Source organism: Dermacentor albipictus, chromosome 7 (assembly GCF_038994185.2).
Source record: "Dermacentor albipictus isolate Rhodes 1998 colony chromosome 7, USDA_Dalb.pri_finalv2, whole genome shotgun sequence".
In the NCBI taxonomy this organism is placed as follows: domain Eukaryota; kingdom Metazoa; phylum Arthropoda; class Arachnida; order Ixodida; family Ixodidae; genus Dermacentor; species Dermacentor albipictus.
Genome location: NC_091827.1, coordinates 43,149,717 through 43,168,698, shown reverse-complemented (window position 1 = coordinate 43,168,698; position 18,982 = coordinate 43,149,717). Strand labels below are relative to the sequence as shown.

The 18,982-nt window shown below is 48.0% G+C and overlaps 1 protein-coding gene and 1 long non-coding RNA gene across 4 annotated transcripts in view; one reads left to right on the top strand and one right to left on the bottom strand.

Annotated features, from left to right (window-relative positions):
• LOC135915264 (uncharacterized) overlaps window positions 1-9,974 on the top strand; it is a 76,547-nt gene extending 66,573 nt beyond the window's left edge. The window contains exon 4 of one of the 2 annotated variants that reach the window (XR_010568560.2): window positions 9,956-9,974. This is a non-coding gene — a long non-coding RNA (uncharacterized lncRNA). Of the gene's footprint in view, window positions 1-64; window positions 84-9,955 lie in introns of those variants that run through there. The other variant, XR_010568559.2, reaches the window with a different exon arrangement.
• On the bottom strand, window positions 3,225-17,358 carry LOC135915262 (ipis-1-like). 2 transcript variants are annotated; one of them, XM_065448283.2, is made up of 6 exons: window positions 17,267-17,358; window positions 14,421-14,609; window positions 9,920-10,083; window positions 8,515-8,807; window positions 5,458-5,774; window positions 3,225-3,739 (listed from the first exon to the last, which is right to left on the bottom strand). In XM_065448283.2, the coding sequence occupies exons 2-6, from the start codon at window positions 14,568-14,570 to the stop codon at window positions 3,383-3,385; spliced, it is 1,281 nt and encodes a 426-aa protein (XP_065304355.1). In that variant the 5' UTR covers window positions 14,571-14,609; window positions 17,267-17,358; the 3' UTR covers window positions 3,225-3,382. The 2 variants fall into 2 exon arrangements, with proteins under 2 accessions (XP_065304355.1, XP_065304356.1); XM_065448284.2 differs by having other exon boundaries at window positions 14,421-14,584; window positions 17,267-17,348.
• Between the last annotated feature and the right edge of the window lie 1,624 nt (window positions 17,359-18,982).

Below are 18,982 nucleotides of genomic sequence, written 5' to 3'. Positions count from 1 at the left end.
GTGTAATATCCTTGTGTCATAAAAGAATTACCAGATGGCCGTGCATACGTTTCTATGTCTAAAGCCCAACGCAGATGCCCTGAAGGAGAAGACTCAAGATCCCGACGTCCTCTCGCGTTCCCGTCATCCCTGGAGCTCCGTTCCGGTCGCCGCCTGTACCCAGCACCTAAACCACTTTATAAAATCGAACCGATCAAGTTGTCCAGCGCTCTTTATTCCAAAAAAGGCAACGCCCCCAGGTCACGCGCGAAGAACAGGGAAGATGATGATGGCTATGTACAAATGAAAACGACGAAGTACGTTATTAGTGCTTACAATATTTTCAAAATTTGCAGAAATGTAGACCTGACTGTTGGAATGGAATTTTTAAATGCAGTTTTTTCTCTGTTGTGTTTTTGTCTATCAAGCATATGGCTCCTACCGATTACGGGAGATTGGCCATGAAATGGACGGATTATTTCAATTTGTAACGAAGAATAAATTTCACGTTATCTGTGGACTTAGCGCTGCAGAACCTGGCTTCTAAATCGCTCGCACGGTATCTTTCGTTTCTCCTTCATCCTACTCTACAAACGTGGCTGCTACTCGTGATTATTCGAAAATGCTTAGTTTAGTACGTTGTGGACAACGCTATGGCGGTGGCTCAAGGAAAACAAAAACAGAAGTCGCGTCGTGAAGAACGCACAAGGACGCAAATCTTGAAGGCAACAGGAACAAACTGCAAGCAATAAAGGCGAATCTACCCGCCTCCAAACGCAAGCCTCACGCGAGCGCAAGCCTCGAACCTGAGTCGAATCCAAACTGTCTTTCCCCAGCCCACATTGGCTGGCTGTAATTACCAACGGGCAATGGAACCCAATATGTCAAAACTGCACAAATCAAACATTGGCTGCCCAAAATCATATTCTTTGGGGGTGCGAGGGCTTACCCCCTCCAAGGTCGCTCCTACCAGCTCCCTCACAAGGCATGGGAGGAGCTGCTCAGAATGGCGGATCAAGAACTACAAAAAGCCGTCGTTGCCTGGGCCGGAAGGGTCGCTCCTCGTGAGGGGCCATCCTAGGATTCGGGCCTGCCAGATCTTGACTGAGCAGAATCTCAATAAAATTATCACCACCAACAGCAACAACTACGACAACAATGACCAAAACACCGCCACCTATTAGCGCAATACGAAGCCGGTTGATGTGAAAGCAGATGTACAGGGTGACAGGGCGGAAGATCAAGTTTTGCCGTCTTGACTGCTGCTTGGAATATGTATTTTAGAGCGCAGCTCTTTGGCGTCCGTTCCTGGGTTTCGCGTCGGCGTTGTCGTCGGCCTCGTAACCAGCTCCGCCCCCCTTTCATCCCCCCAGCGCTAGCAGCGACCGACTGATACCGCTGGATGCCGCTGACGCCGCTAGAGAATCAAGATAACGTGACTGCATAGAACACCGTCGCCGCCATGCAGAAAGAGGAGGAAAGGGTCCCCCCCCCCCCCTGGTTCTTAGCGCTGCGGAAGCGAGGGTATCATATTGTTTGTGTCGGCATCGGCGGCGTTGTCCCTGAAACCAACTCCGCAGCTGGGGTTGACTCACTATCGGCGTCAGCGGCATCAGTCAGTCGCTGCTATCTCTTCCCTCCTCCCTTTATCGTGTTGTCCGCTTGCTGCACGCGCTTCTGCCCCCATCGTTTGCCGCTGGGTGTACACGCCGCCCCCCTCCCACCCCTTCCTGCGAGTCTCCGGTTGTCAAAGCGCCGGCTCGAACTTTGAAGTTGGCGAACTGTGCGCCGCAAAGTTGCCCAACGGCTTGCTGGTAGTAGCTGCCTACTTCGCCCCTACCGCACTCACGAAAGACGTCGTGCACTTCCTGCAACTCGCATTAACCGTCCATCGATCCACACCGATGTTAGTAGTGGGGGACTTTAATGTTGACATAAAGACAAACAGCAATTTCCTAACACTTATGCGGGAGAACATCCCGTTCCTCTCGCTCGTAACGCGTCCCACGGCTGTGACAACCTCGCGAGGCACTTGTATAGATCTCGTCTTTGAGAATCAAGCATTGGTGTACCAAGTCGAACATATATCAGTCTATTTCTCCGACCACAAAGCTTCCTTCATGACTGTCAAGAACTGTTAGTGGAGTCTTTGTTAAAGGAATACGTGTGAAAAATAAAAAAAAAATTCTGTGATAGCGCATACATGTGTTGCTCGATTTCTTTGCCTCAATCTATCGAAAAGGTGAAACAGCTTATTTGCTGCGCTCAAATTTCGCATTAGGAAGTAACGTAATCGTCGGTAATTTTTTTCCTGTGTTTCGAATAGGTCTGCTCGAATTCAGAGTTAATGGGAAACAAGATACAAATAAAAAAATCTGACTAACGAACGGACAAACTAACGAAGCTAAACGAACATAAATTAGAAGCTTCATGAAATCAAGAGTTGGACGTAAACCTCGGGTGGTCGGGATTGCGCATGGACAAAAGAAATACGGTCGCGGACCACACGGACGTCGGTATCCGTTTTCATCGTTGACTATAAATTAGAAGCTGCCGAGAGCTTCGGGCATAGCTGCCAGTGCTAAAATGAGCTGGTATGACGCAAGGTGAAACCCCGTTGTTCGCTCAGTTTTGGAGAGATGCTTGTTCCAAAACCGCTTCCCAGGAGAACAAGATATGACGAAGTTAGAATGTACAGTGCTCACGGAATGAAATGGGACACGGAGCATTTAGTAGAACCCTACATATGTGCGAAGTACGCGCGAGCACCATGTCATGTCGCTAATAATTTGGTCACCAAAGGTGACGAGGACCCCGATGTAAGCGTACGCGCCAGAATTACGTCGATGTGACACGAACTCCAGCTGGTTGAAACGAAAGTATGCGCATTACTTAGCCCTAAATTGACGCGTTTCATTCCGTGAGCACTGTACCTTGCACGCGTGAGCACTGCTGAAAATTAAGAAGGAACCCATATACGGTGTCCAAGCTAAGTAGAGATTAGCTGTTAAACAACGAAAAAAAGAAAAGGTTAGAAGAACATGGTGCAACATCTTAAGACCTACGTAGTTCGGTCGTCATACTTCTGTCGACGAAACACCGTAAACCTCCTATATTGGACTGTGTTTTCGTAACTATCTTTTTCATTAAGCAGCTTGACTCTAGTTAGCTGGGACAGCCTAATGACAATGTAGCCGCAATGAAATAAGTGGCAACGGTTTCAGAAGCTTACAGATGCTTGTAGATACCAGGAAAGTAAATTTTTATTGTCCCGCTTAGGTTATCGAACAAGCAGTTACACTTCATATTGAACACGATGGTTTAGCTCGCCAGGCGTCGCATTTGCGACGCCACTGGCAAAACGCCGACCAGCAATGTCGATGAAAGAAAAAATACATTTTCGCTAAAGCGGCTGAACGCGGCGTATGGAGCCGGCGAACAAAATCACTTCCGGGCTGTGGCATCGTATGAGGAAGTAGAAGGGACGGTCCACCCGGAACCGAGACGGGTCCACGAGGAAGCCTCCGGGCATTTTGGCAACGTCCTTGGGTGGGGTCGTCTCGGTGCCCGCTTCGTTGACGTCGATGAACGCCTTGTGTATGGCGACCGACAGGGTGATTCCTTGCGCCTGTGCGCCGCCGTCCTTCTTGGAGGCGTCGTCGTTCGTTACGAAGCCCGTGAATTCGGCCAGGAGAGGGTCAAATAGGTCCTTGACTCCCATTGCCTGCAGGACGACTCTAAGGTCCGTCGTGTCTTCCACCTGTGCGAAAATGAAAACGGTAAATCTCAGTTGGGCGAGATGAAGTGCTCAGCACCTGCCGTTTAGCGTGACATTCTAAATTAGCAGTGCAATAGGATATTTAGGATATTCTGCAGAGTGTGTTATGGGCTGCTCCTCAAGTTATTCCGTCAAGGAGAGCGGAAAAGTGAATGATAAGTCGCAATAGCACGTAATCTTGGGCGTGTAGGTTCAAGTTTATTATGGCGGCAGCGCCAAGGGAACGGTGACACAAACAGTGACACAGGACACGCGCTGACCTGCGCATGTCTTGCGTCCACCTTTCTCTCTTTGACACTGTCCCCCTTGCGCTGCCGTCATAGTGAATGGTGCGCGGCCTGTTGCGCCCGGGTCCGAATCGGTCTTCGTCGTTAAAATTTATTTGTGCCACCACATGTATTGCAATGGGCTTCGGATCCTAACGCACTTGATAAGTGGCGCTCATGTAGATCAACTGCCTGCAAATTTTCCAAGGATTGAGGTCCTGCAGCAAGCAGCACTCTTCCTCCTGCCTCCTCAGTACACCTACCCCAGAAGGAATTAGCTTACTCAGATCGCGATACTGCCACTGCGCGACTCTGCACAATTGCACGTGCAGCCAGCAGTGTTGTGCATGCTTTGAATGGATGTCCGCCTCTTTCTTCTCTCTTTGTGCGTTATTTTCCGATTCCTGCATAAAGTGTAATTTTGTTTAAAAAAGATTTCGTTGCTAGGGCTTTTGCGTGTTTGTCCTGGCCGTCCCCGCCTCCCTTTCGTGCCTCGGCTGTATACTTCATATGGAATAGCATAGCAATTCTATGTAATAGCAATCCATATGGCAATTCATAGCATTCATGTCAATTCATACGGAATACATAGCAATTCTTCATAGCAATTGCTATGAACAGGTGAATGTCTGATTTCCCTTTACTCATTACTTCTCTCCACCTTGCGGGTTTCCGCAGAACTACTACATCAAACACTTGCCTTTGCTTCGTGTTGTCGACAAATTCGACTTCGCCCTGCCATCTGCTAACCGCCTGGTTAGCTGAGATGGTAGAGCGGCTGCACCGGAAAGGCGGTGGTCCCGGGTTCGAGTCCCGGACCAGGACGAATTTTTCTTCAACTATGAGGCTTTGCTTTCGAGGAACCCATATGGGTTTCCCTTATAGCAATTGCTACGAACGGGTGGAATTCGGAATATCGGAATTCGGAATATCGCATGGTTTGCTCTGAAGCATCGCTCGGTTCAGCCGTTGAAGTACTCGTCTCGGCGGCTGAGTGTTAGGTAAGTGACCACGCCTTCAACCTTTCCGGTGAACGGGGCACACTGTAGTCACTTGTTACGCCGCATCGCCGTTGCTCCACCGCTTCGAGGAAAAAAGTGTTCATTTACGGACAGCATGCGTACAAACACAAATTTATCCAAAGGTTTACCAGCAATCAACAACACTCAAGATCGGTAGTTGCTGGGAAGAAGTGAGACATAGCTCACAGTGACGATACACAAAAGCGCGGCAATAGTATAGGAGTTTGAAAAAAAAAATGATTAAGAAAGGGATTACGCTAGGCCTTCTCTCTGCATAGTAAATATCACCTGGTGGGAGAGGTATAGAGCGGTTATAGAGCGATGAGGCACATGAAATTGGTACGCTTGACTCCCGCCTGTTTTTGCTTCCTCTTTTAAAGTGCTAGACGGATGGCCCAACAGCGGTGTATACCATGAAGCGCGGGAGCTCCAGCTGGACATCCTGCTGCGGGTCGAGCCCCCGCAGGATCTTGTCCAGGCGCTCGGGCGTCAGGGACTCCACAAGCGACGCAAGTCCGTCCAGCTGGTCCGGCACCAGCAGGGTCATCGAGAAGCGGCCGTCGTCCTCGTAGGCGACGTCGAGGGCGCGCCCGGGCAGGCCGTCGCAGTAGTGGTTGAGCCGGGCGGGCGCGTCGCCCGACATCATTCGCGTGCGGACGACCCGGGTGCGAGTCTCGTGGAAGTCGCCCGGCACCGTGCGACCCGGCTCGAACGGGGTGAACCAGCGCCCTGGGGATGCGAGGTCGGGCGTTTTCTTGTGTTTCTTTCTTTCCCGTGAGTTCGCGAGACCGAATAAAAACTTAACAGCGTGGCGAAGACTGTGACGGAAGAAACCTTCGAAGATGTGTGCCAGTTCGAGCAACTCGTACGTTAAAGACAGCGAAACGGTATAAGGGAGCACTCACGCCACTCTCCGGAAATTCTGGAGGTCTGTTTGGAGACGGCCAAAACCGCCCACGACTTCCCAAGAGCTTCACATATATTCAACGTAATTTCTTCGCTATTGTTTTTTTATGCTATTTAAAATGCTATTTTTTTAAATGCTATTTTTTTCTTCGCCCTTTTTTTTAAATGCTTCGTCATGTCAGAGTTCCTACATGTATATTCTCCGTTATATCCGACGTGTTTTACTGCATGCTCGGTCGGCTTTACCGACACCCGTGTCTAGTTGAGCGTTCCGATGGCCTGGCAGGGCTGTGTTGCTGGCGTTTCGCAGTACTTCGATTAACATGTGAATCCAGCTGCGCTAGAGTTAGTGTATATGCTCCCTACAAGGACAGCATACACACAGTAACTTTAGAGTGCGCCGTGGCGCGGCGCTGCCGGTTTTCATAGCCGCTGTGCGAGAACCGTTGAACTCCCCTTAATAGCTTCGCCGTAATGCAGCGCTCGCCTTAGTTTTAATCCGTTCGCATTAGTAGCGTGAAAACTTGAAAAAATGTGCATATGTGTGAACTGTGTAGCAATCCGGTCATGCAGGAGAGGGAATGGGAGAGGTTAGAAGAGCGCATGTGCGTGCATGTGTGACACTCCCAGTGCTAGAGCGTATGAACATGCATACCTAAGTTAGTGGATGGATTGACAGCCGTCGCCGTAGCGCAATTGGTAGTGGAACCGCACATAGCTGAGCCGTCGTGTTACTTCTCTTGCATTTACCGCTAAATTGCCAGTATAATAACGCGACAATGTTAAGGGCCTCGTGTAGAGGGAAACCCGGCGTTGGCGTCCTGCATCGCCGTCGTTTCGGCAAAAACATTTTCCAACCACCCATACCCAGGCCCTACATGTGGAGCAAGGAATTCACTGAGCGTATTGAATTTCTGACGCTAAAAGACCTATTAACATCGTAAAGTGCGACTTACACTACGTGATAGCGTCGGACTGTAATTAAATTATGCGAGAAAACATAATTATGTTACGTGAAAACTCAAAGAAACCCCTTTTCCAGCGTTTCTACCATTCACAGACTGGTCACGGAGTACACCATTTGCACGCACAGGCGCATGAGTGTCTTCGAGGCTACAGTGTGGCGCGCCCGGTTCCTTGCGATACCTCCAGATGGCGCTCGCTTCCACCGCATCGCGGCCCACGCAAGAGGGCGCGTTTTTACCAGGCTCTGTGCATAGCGTTCGCGGCCAGCGTTTCCCGGTAAAAATGACGGTTACATACACTCCAGTCGCCAGGAAGCGTGAGAAGCAGTCAGGGCTCTCTGAATGCTATCACGTTCCACTTCTTAAAGCCAAAGGTTAAGCGTCCTGCAAATGTTTATTTTTCTGTTTTTCTGCCCGGTTAGTTTTAATGACGAGCCAGTCCCAACTTGCCAAGTTGGGAAGTTCACAAGAAGGGAGGTTCAACATAAAGCAGTCTTTTCTAATACCCAGCAAGGGAGAAAAAGTAGGATGGTAGCGAGGAAGTACAGAAGTGACCTTAGTAGAGGAAACGAAAATTTGCACGAGCAAATCTCACGTGGCAGAATGCACTGTCGAAAGCACCAATCTCAGAATACAGGATGTTTGTATTTTGTAACAAGCTTGATGGAAGTCTTCCAAGCGAGAGTCTGCGACACGAAGCATGAAAGCGCCTGAAGGCCCTCACGTGGCAGTAGTAGTACGTCCGCTTATCGGCATACAACACATGCAATATGTTAACATATGTATTAGCAATATGGTTATAAAAGATGGCACTACATAAAAACGCTCATCTCGCATGACCGTTTACTAATGTTACGCACAAGCAGGGTGAATTTTCATGTACTCGTTCGGATTGCGCAAGAAGAGTAAAAAAATTAGCTAGATGTAATTGGCACACAATGCCACACATAGCTTGTCCCTAAAAACATCGCCACACGGGCAATTCTCCTCAAGCATACATGCTCTGCATCTTAAGAACAACGCGAGTACTGCAACTCCATTTTGTGGGGGTAAAGTGCATGTGAAATATTTGACCCAACTCTTCGTAGTTGCTGCACATCTTTGAGTACCTTCTCGGATGGGGGACCAGCAGAATAAACAGTCCCATAAGTCAGTATGAAAAATGGTGTGAAGAACTGAATAAGAAGCTACTTCCCCAAAGAAAGCGTTGCCATGACCCCCCCTCCCCTCCTCTTTTTTTTCTTCTGGAGTGTAGAGCAGCATCGCTACTAGAAACATGTCCGCTCTCTGGGGGCTTCTGTCGGGTCTCTAGCGAAAACCATGATCTATCGCACGTTTCCTTTCTTTCGATGCTTTCAGGTTCCGAGCCGTATGCGCATATCAGCGTAACACGGACTTTCTTGCATGTAGCCTTGGCGGAGTGTCGAATAAATGAATAAAGGAAGTCTGCGCAATAATTACGACGATTATTGTTCTGTTGGTAAACCGTAAAGGACGCACGCATTTATCGTACCCCTGAAACTCTTCGCACGCTCTCTCGAGGACCTCCGTTTCGTTTGCGGGCTACACTTTAGGGAACACGATGGCTCTTTCCGTACCTTTGAAGTAGAGGGCGCTCACAAGCGCCAGCACGGTGTCGCAGTCGAGGCTTCCTTCCGGAAGTAGCTCCTTGACGCGGAAGCACGTGGTACGTTCGACGCAGGCGTTGATGCTCGAGCGACAGACTTCCGGGTCGGCGTGGAAACGCTCGGTCTCGACGGCGCTCTTGTAGCACCAGTCCAGGGTGGCCTGGTATCCGCCCAGCGGCCGGAACCGGTCGTCGGCGTACAGTCGGTTGGCCAGGCTGAGCGTGATCTCGCCGCTCAAGCGGCCCAGCTCGTTGAAGACGTGCCTGCGTGCGAGCGGCGTCGCAAGGGTGGTGTGTTCGCGAGTGTCGGCCCGCTCGGAAAACTCATACGAAAGCTTTGCTATTGTGAGTGCGCTAACATAACATAGACGGACGTTGAGCTTCAAACCGTCCTTTAGAAGTTATCGTTTCAGGAACTTAAGTAGGAACTTGGAACGAAAACAGCGCAAACGGGACAAGAGCGAAAGACGGGACACGGCGTAGTTTAAAGCGTACAAAAGCACGAGTTGCATGCTTCATAGCTCACACAGTTTCCTCTCAAAATCTAATTGTGAACGTATAGCGTTGAACGACGCACCCGCCGCGGTTGTTTAGTGGCTATAGTGTTGGGCTGCTGAGCGCGAGGTCGCGGGATCGAATCCCGGCCATGGCGGCCGCATTTCGATGGGGGCGAAACGCGAAAACACCCGTGGTACTTAGATTTAGGTGCACGTTAAAGAAACACAGGTGGTCCAGATTTCCGGAGTCCCCCACTACGGTGTGCCTCATAACGAGATCGTGGTTTTGGCACGTAAAACCCCATAAATGAATAGCTTTGAACGAGCGATGGATCGAAAAAGCATAGGCATAGCGTTAAGTGAAAGGTAGATGATGGCATGGACATGAGAGCAAGTGGTTGCAACCAACAACCAGGTTCAGATAAATAGGAGAAAAATGGAATTGGCGAAGTCATGTAATACATGGGGGAGATATGCAGTGGTTTATAGGGTACACGCGAAATACTGGTAGGCTTTTTCACACTGTTAAGTTTCCCTACGCGCTCATGCTTTATTTCCACTTCTAGGGCGCCGGTCGCCATCTTGTGCGGGTTAAACGAGATGTGTGGGAAGCGCTCTTGCAGAATTTTGCTCTTCCTGTGTTAGAATTGCAGAATGGGTGCTAAGGCAAACGCAGTCGAAGTCAGATAGAGAAAAGATTGATGAGATTGGGAAATTCGAAGGCATAGGATGGCGTCGGCTGGCAAGGACACAAAAACTGACTCTGCTAGAGTATACGCACAAACCACATACCCTACGAGATGAGAGACAAGCTAAAGATCTAGTGCGTAAAGTCTATTTGAAAAATTGATATAGTGCGAGCGTGAGCGCGGCGTGCACCTGAACTGTTCGTGCACGGTCCTGATGTCGGCGCAGTGGAGGGCGGCGGCCAGCTGCCTCGACGTGCGACCGCTCGTACCCGCGTGCACCATGGACAGCGCCGAGGCCACAGCCAGAGGCGAGAAGGTTATGTTCTCCGGGGAATCGCCGGGTTTGCTGGGTGCCTGCGGACAAGTGACCGATAAAGGTGCCGTCGGTACGTATAGTTGCTATCTCTGTTTTGGACGATGAGCAAAACGTGAACAAGGTGAATGCAGGAGCCAACGTTTCGACAAGTGGACTTGTCTTCTTCAAGGCGACGTACGCTTTCCTCGCCACAGTAGGTACATGCAGGAGCCAACGTTTCGACAAGAGGACTTGTCTTCTTCAAGGCGACGTACGCTTTCCTCGCCACAGTATATACTGTGACGAGGAAAGCGTACGTCGCCTTGAAGAAGACAAGTCCACTTGTCGAAACGTTGGCTCCTGCATTCACCTTGTTCACGTTTTTCTCATCGTCTTGAATTTCCATCTCCCGCAATCCCCGTGTTGTCTCGATGTTTAGTACGTCGTACTATCTTTTAGATGCCGCTTTCGCGGCCGCAGACCATTGAATTATGACACGCTGCTACTGCGGGCTCCATTATTGTTAAATATTCAATTGCAGGTTGTATGCCTCCAGTCTTGCTCATGGCTGGGCTACCCGTATTGACACGAATACTTTTTTATCTTCTGAACGCACTGCACCGGCTAACCAATGCTTAAATGTTATCGCTAAGCGCAATACGCGCCTTTCTATCTTGTTTCTCGAATGGGATCGATCGTTCTATGCGTTGTCTATATATGTCGTCGCCAAGCGTCGCGTAATCAAATATCGTTTGCGACGGGGAATGCTGGTGTACGTTCCAGAGCTTACGCGAGCATTGGCGTCTACGCTGAAAGGTTCGCGAGCCATGTATAAATAGCCGCCGCATCTGATCCGCAGAATCGGATTTCGACTATCACCGACTGTGCTTGCCACAGTCGTTGTCAGAGTATCGCTTGCTCTCGTGGGCACAGGTTAGTTTCGAAGATTCGCAGTTTTTCGCTACTGCGCTCCTTCGCCGTCACTACAGCGCGGCACGGGCTCGTCTAGCACCCGACGGCCGTGTCACCGGCAAAACGCCGAAGACGCATTGCGTAGCCGCACACCTCGGGATGCGTGCGCCACAGTGACATGGGCCAACCACCGACGAGAAACAAAGGCGCCGTTTCGCAATTACTAACTCTGCATGGGCCGTTACGATCCCGTTTGGGAAGAAGTTTAAGCGGCGCTTACACACAGTGAGAAAAATTGCACGATAGCAAAGCGTGCCGTCCTCGGTAGTATCTATAGGCAAATGCACATTGGGAGCCAAGAATCCAGAGAAAAAGGTCCTGCAGTCCCGGAGGGCGGCCGGACTGTGGTGAAGAGCAGTTACGAGTCCCTCGTTCTTTTGGCAGGCAGTATATGCCGACTTTACCCACGAACCTTTAAAGGGACACTAAAGGCAAATACTATGTCGACGTGGATTGTTTAAACACCGTTCCAGAAACTTTGGAACGCTTGTTTTGCGCCAAGAAAAGACTTGGTTCAGCACAATGCGTTGGCGGGCTAGTTGGTGTGAATCCATGAATACTTTGTTTAGCCCAAAACAACAGACACAAGAAAGACGACAGGACAAGGCGCTACCAGAACAGCAAGTTCAGGAGATTACACACAGACAAATATCAGGGCCCACAGTTCTCGTTGCGCCTTGTCCTGTCGTCTTTCTTATGTCTGTTGTTTAGCGCTTAACAAAGTATTCATGGATTCGGACCAACTAGCCCGCCAACGCATTGTGCTGAACTATCTTTCTTCTACTGTGGGCCATGATATTTGTGTGTCTATGTCATCTCCTGAACCTGCTGTTCTGGTAGCGCCTTGTCCTGTCGTCTTTCTTGTGTCTGTTGTTTTGCGCTAGACAAAGTATTCTTAAAAGACTTGGTGCACGGGAAAATTACATTTCAAGGGTCCAAATGCCTTTCGCGAAATTTAACTGAGGAGTGGTTTCGTCATCGGGCAAGTGCTTCAATGTCCAGGGGGTCTCTAATCATGCCCTGCCTTTACGTTAATTTGTCCGATATTAAGGCTCTGTTCGCGATAATATTGACGCCTTAGATATTCTAGAGCACTAATCTGTCCCTTTAGCTTGAGTTAATATTTGCCTTTAGTGTCCCTTTAATTAAGCGCGAGTACAGGCTAGCGGGATACGTGACGTCATGCCGAGGTGCTGCGGGAATTTCGGGGTGGTGGTGCAAACTGCCTTTCGTTTTTTTTTTGGGGGGGGGGGTATCTTAGCGGCTTATCAAAAGCCACGTATCACGTACTGTATAACAGTGGTCGTTGTGCTGTAGCTGCTGGAGCGTAGTTTATTATTAAAGCTTAATTTGATATTATTCTCTACAGTGTTGCTTTATATTTTGACTAGCCTGAATGAAGTTTCGTGAAAACGCGTCCATGTTAGCGTGATGCGAACAATGATTCACTGTATAGCGCAGACAAGCCTGCCTGGATGAGCAGGCAGAGGGGGACATGAGCGCTGTGCATGTCGTCTCCTAATGGCTGTTCGTCGTGGCCTTTTGCCACTGGAACTAATGAATTAGCCTAAACCAATGCGCCCATGTATCTACTCCTATGATATGAGCAGCAGTTGCCTCTTAAGTAGAAGCTTTGCCAAGGATCCTTTATCCCAGTGCTTTGCAACGGATGCACTGCATCAAATTTGATAGCTTGTTGCATGAAAAAAAACAGGCAATCTACCTACTAGATGTAGTAGATTTTGTAAAAATTTAAGCGATCAAGCTTATGAAAAAGACAATTGGAAGTGGAAAAATTTGAAAAAAAGGAAAAATGAGCACTCTAGCTTACGGCTCGAACTCAGGAATAAAAGGAAATAATCTCGTCAGTTGTACTTAGCCCTTTAATGCGGGCAAAATTATGGCATGCACCACTCGAAAGTATATAGGTATTTTACTAATTTTTGATCATGAGAGTTGCAAACCTTGATAAGCAGCGCAGTAATATATATATATATATATATATATATATACATATATATATATATATATATATATATATATATATATATATATATATATATATATATATATATATATATATATATATATATATATACACTATTTTTTGTACATCGCTGTTGTCCTTTAGATTCTCTGACAGATGCATTTGACCAAACCGTGATATCTATTTTTTGATGCAGTTACAATTTTTGTAAACAAATTAGAGATCCTAATTGCAATTTCGACCTTTTATTTGGTAGAGTTGAGCTCGCTCTCAAATCAAACTCATTTCATTCAAATCGGTCCATCGATTGTATCGGGAACGTATTCGTGCCTTTTACATTCATTTGAATGGGGCGATCGCAGTCGGCCACAGTCTAAAAAACTCATTTCCCCTTTCTTAAATTTAACTTTCTTCTTCCTTTCTTGTGAAACAAAAGCAACAGCTTTTATTTTATATTGCTAGGTTCCATTATGAATTTCCTATCAATTGTACGCCCACTGCTTGTGGACTCAACTGGCAAGTAATCAAGCATTGCCGTACAATGTAAAAACGTTCACACCCTTAAGAGTGTTTTCTTATCGCACGGGTAATTCCCCTACCATTACGGCCTTACAAAAGTTTATAGAGGACAACAACGCAGCTGTAGTTAGAAGTGCGATGACGAAAAACGTAGTTGAAAACTATGTAATCATTCAAACAGCATTGGGCGCTCAGAAATATCCGACAGGACAATGACCCATATGAAACTCCGTTGTCGTCCACTCTTAAATTAGTTGCACCCTTTGAAGTGTCCTATATTTGTTTGCTCTGTCACGCCGATAGCGTGCATGCTGTTTGTTATTTGGAAGTGCCTAGCTCGCAGCGTTAAAGAAAGGAAATGCGGGCAAGAGAGATGACTATTATCATTGTGGGGTAACATAAGCTCCAAAGGGTGCAAGCTTTTTCAAGAATGGCCGCTGTAAATTTCTGGACACTCTTAAAGCAGTTGCACCATTTGGCGTGTATGTTTGTCCCACAAAAATAACCATCTTCCCTGTTTGCGTTTACTTCCTTGAAAATGCTGCGCTCGCTACTTTGAATGCTACGTCATGCTGATAACGCACATGCCGTTCATGACGGGGAAGTACCGGGCTCGCAGCATTAAAGAAAGGAAATGCAGGCAAGACAGACAGCGATTATTGTTGTGGGACAATATACTCCCCAACGGGTGTTATCCTTTTTAAGAGTGTAAGGCACTATCGGTACGGGTGTTACCCATGCGTCAAGAAAACACCCGTAAAGGGGCAAACATTTTTACAGTATACTGATAGGAGGTCCCCCTGACCGCACTTTCTTCGCGACCTCATCTTCTGACACTTAAGTACTGTGGCACTCGCATTTTTACGACCGTCACGCTAAACCAATAAATTTCAAACTTCTCGAGCGGGCACGAGCGACCTTTATGCGGAGCAGCTGCTTGCACATGTTGACGGCGAGGGCGCTGCAGATCCGAGTGACACCTTCGCCGTATGGCGACGCCTTCGTGGCGGTCGCGGGAGACGGCGCGGCTGAACCGCACTCTCCGTGCACGTCCTCGGCGGAAGTCATTTCCCGAACGCGAGCTGCGACAAAAATCGCGCGAGACACCTGCGTGGCACAAGTTTGACTTAGGCACAAGTTTGACTTAGGCACAGGTTTGACTTAGGCACAGGTTTGACTTGGGCACAGGTTTGACTTGGGCACAAGTTGGACTTAGGCCCGTATTCACAGACCAACCTTATACTTATCTTTTGCCTTCCTTACCTTTTCAGCGCCTTAACGCGTTTCATAAACAAACCTTATGCTTAAGTCGAACCTTTCCTTAACCTTACCGGCTCGGAAAAGGAGCGTTCCTTAAGGTAGCCCGGCAGCTACCTTAAGGCGCCACTTATTATGGCCGACCACACAAGCAGCTTTACGGAGCTAGTCGATTTTGTCGCCCTATTAAGGGAAGCCGATGTTCGCGAAGCCCTTCGTTATGTAAAGCTCATCCGGCGTGTACTCAGGGACCGTCAGAATGTCATGGAGATGTACAACGACGGCGAGTTTCTTGGCAGGTTCCGCTTTTCAAAACGAGCGGTGGTACACCTTCTCTCCATCCTGCCACTTGCTCCGAGCCCAGACGATCGCGGTTCGCCCGTGCCGCCACTTCTCTTTCAAGTTGTCCCAACACTTGCGTAGCTGATGCTCCGTGCGCGGGTGGACTCCGTTCTTACTGTTGAACTGTTGTTCTATCTGCTGCCATTTCTTTTTCTTCTCGCTCAGGGACACCGCATCAGTACGCTTGTTCTCCAGCACGTTGCTCTCTCTCGTCACCAAGTCAATCAAAATTCCCCGCTCCTCCTCCGTAAAGTTGATTTTTTTCCTCTCGGCCATTCCCACACTTCAAAACACAAATAAATGAACATATAAGGAAATAAATAAATAAATACGCGCAATATTTACAGCATCTAAAAGTACAAAGCGCAAGTTATAGCTAACACGCAAGAGAAAGAGTGAAAGAACTGCGCTCGAGCACCGCAAAATGAAAATAGAAAATGAAGCACCGCAAATGAAAAAAAAAACAGCAACGCGTGTTGCCATGGCAACACGCGTTGCCGTGTTTTTTGCGCGTCTCTGAGAGACGCGCAACAGCTAGAACTCGCTCTTTTCACATTGCTTTTTCACAACGCGTAATAATGCGCCATCCAATTTTTATATTTATTGTTCTCAGCGACAAAAATGTGTTTCCTTTTTAATAACTGAGCGGTTTAAGGCCAAGAAAAGTTCATAGCCTCGCACCCATGCTCATCTCTTATGACGATAAGGCCGCCTTCGATAAGGACGCCTTTTCACGCAATAAGGGACGCTTCTGAATCATACCTTGGCCTTTTCTCAACCTTATACTTTCCTCATCCTTATAAAAGGGCGCCTTATGGCGTTAAGATAAGGTTGGTTTGTGAATACGGGCCTTAGGCACAAGTTCGACACTGGCAGAAGTTTGACACTGGCACAAGTTTGACACTGGCACATTGACTCTGGCACAAGTGTGACTTAGGCACAAGTTTGACTTAGGCACAAGTTTGACTTAGGCACAAGTTTGGCACTGGTACAAGTTTGACACTGGTACAAGTTTGACACTGGCACAAGTTTGACTCTGGCCCAAGTTTGGCTTGGGCACAAGTTTGGCTTGGGCACAAGTTTGGCTTGGGCACAAGTTTGGCTTGGGCATAAGTTTGGCTTAGGTACAGGTAGGCGCTGACTTGGCAAACGGCAGCTCTATATAGGCTGTCTCATTATGGCCTACTTGAACACGGCGGGGGACGCAGAAAGGCGAACGCGGCTCTGACTTCCAGATATACAGTGGGAAGTCAGCTCCATGTGTGTCTTCTTTTTTTTTTCTGTGTACCCGAATTCCGCGCTGTCGTGGGTTTTCCGCGAATTACCGATTAGCCGAACCTTCTACTCCTGTTATTACATTTTAATGCCTTAGCATCACGAGCACAAACTGAAAAAAAAAGTGCATGCGTGTGAAGTGTGGGAAGCCGGTCACGTGGTAGAGCGCGGATGTGGAGCTCGGAAGAGCATGTCTATTTATACATAATTTATAGCTACGCAGTCTTTAGTTATTCATACACTTATTTATACGCTCATAGCAGCGTACAAAGAGCTGTGGGGGCTGAACAGGAAATATAGAACAGAATGAAACCGAGGCCAACGCTAAGGCGTTATTGCAATAGCTTTTCTTGCATCTCTTTTTACGTGCAATTCATGTATCCAAGACAGCACAGCAAGCTGCCTAATAGAATTTTGTTCACATAAAAAAAAAAGGCGCACACAAGAGGAAGGGGAGACCTCTCCTCTTTCTATTGTGCGTTTTTTTTTCTTAGCGGTAATTTTCTTAACTAGCTATGCAAGAGCAAACACCCAACAGTTGCCCGCTCTTAAGCAGAGCAATAAGAAGCGATATGTAAAGGCTGAATGTTTAGCAATAGCGTCCATGAAAAGCTCAGCCTCGATTTTCGGTACAAACAGACACCACCTGGACTATGGAAGACGCTGCAGTACAAAACATTGGGGTAATTTTGACCGCTCAGTAGTAGCCTGCCCGGAACTAACGCTAGAAACCCTGAATAGCATTTGCCGCCGTGTGTTATGCAACGCTCTGCTAAAGTGCAGCAGCTTTGGAAAAAAAAAAACTGAAATCTAGGAAGATTCAAGGGTGACCGTGCGGTATGAATAGGGATTTTCCAAACGCTCTTCAGCGCACTTCGACGCATGCTTACCTGAAGGTTAGAATTTCTCCTGACAGTCGCGTGCTGATGGAGCCGGTCGTTTGCCTAATTTCGTCTTCTTTTGGGGAGGAACTGATGATGGTGATGATGATGCTCGTGAAACATGGCGCATGACACTGCAGGTCGGACCACGAAATTGTAGGACAAGCACAGAGAACGGTAAATAAAGGACATTTTGAAAGATGTAAAGCTGGCAACCAGGGAATAGCGCGTAATTGGTAGTCAGACAAGGTGAATCCACACTTATACTTTCAAAGAAACAGAAAAGAGATAATTGAACGATTCAGATCACGAGAGAATTTGGGAGACACATACTGGACACAGTAAAGACAGTAGAGATTAACACGCTAAGGCGTGTCGTTAGATTGAAGTGAATCGCAAGCCAGCGTCATAGTCACTAATCGCATTCTTTTGGAAAAAAATAGGCATATATAGTAGCGAGCTCCCATGTAGCCAGTAAATAAAATCAGTCATGTTCTTGTTCCTTAATGACATGGCGCAACCTATTCTGGAAGTTCGGCCATTAATCGGGTGGTGAAAATAATGTATATCTTGTTTAAAGCAAAATTAGCTTAAATGAAATAAGTATCTTGTAAATGTGAATTAACATGTCTACTGTTACACATCTGAATGCTTAGATATATTGCCGTAAACGTTATGTGAGCATAAGAAGTAAAAAAATCATTATCATCATCAGCATCAACTTAAAGCCAGTCAAAGTTTGCCGACTGTTCTTCGTTTTCTACGCATATATGGCTCGCGCTTACAGCATAAAGCTAGGCAAGAGAAAAAAAGTGACGAAAGAACACGCCATAAATGAGGGAACCTTATTTTATGCATCGGGAACAAACGTTAGAAACCTAATTTGTAGTACGTGTGTGACACGGTGCGCTTTCGATCGCGATCGAGCCCAATCCGGATCGAATTTCTCGGTCGTGATTGGCTTCCTTTCTCAATCTGCCAGAGGGAGCGAAACGTTGTCGAGGATTTGACACATATCGGACTCGATCGCTATTCAAAGTGGCCATGTGACAACGGTGTAAGGTTGTGTTGCACTGTTACTTATCAATAAATAAAGTCGCAGTTTGCCCGAAAGGCGAAGCACCGATTGCGATAACAAATTAGCAGATAGCTATACGAAACAAGGATAGTAGTTTTATCAGCCATGTAAACTTGTGGACATTCGCTTACTAGCCAAATTAACAAGCACGATGTCACGCGCGCAGAGTTAAACATGAACACATATCGCTCGATGACCGCGGAAACTTGCTGTGAAAACGCTGGAGAGCGCAATCGCGGCAGCAGCAGTGAGCGAATTGACCTTCGTGCATCTCTCGCTTCGACAGGAACGAAACGTCGCAAGCGCAGCGCATATAAAGCTACCGGCACTACGCGCGCTCTGCAAACATCGCAGATCGCTTTGAAGATGAGGACCGCGTGGGCGCGCGCTCTGGCCACATCGCGGATCGTTTACGAATGACAGCGCCCGCACCGCCGCGCCGTAAGTTGCAGCCGCCGGAGTTGAACGCGCCCTAATTCCTCCCCTCAGCCCTGGGCCTCGCGCGCGACTGGAGAAGGCGCGCTTCCGCCCCGCCTTCGTCGCTCGCGCACGCGAGATTCGCGTTCGCCGGCTTACCCTCGCCCTTCACGACACAGGGCACTTCTACGTGCGCTCCTGACCTTCGCCGAGGCTGTCGGCCTTGCCGA

Bases quoted from the DNA above. Each gene is read 5' to 3' on its own strand.
- LOC135915262 (XM_065448283.2), bottom strand. From the start codon at position 14,570: ATGACTTCCGCCGAGGACGTGCACGGAGAGTGCGGTTCAGCCGCGCCG. The intron at 8,808-9,919 runs GTGCACGCCGCG...GCTCGCACGCAG, and splicing joins ACCGTGCACGAACAGTTCAG to GCACGTCTTCAACGAGCTGG. The intron at 5,775-8,514 runs GTACGGAAAGAG...TCGCATCCCCAG, and splicing joins GAGCGCCCTCTACTTCAAAG to GGCGCTGGTTCACCCCGTTC.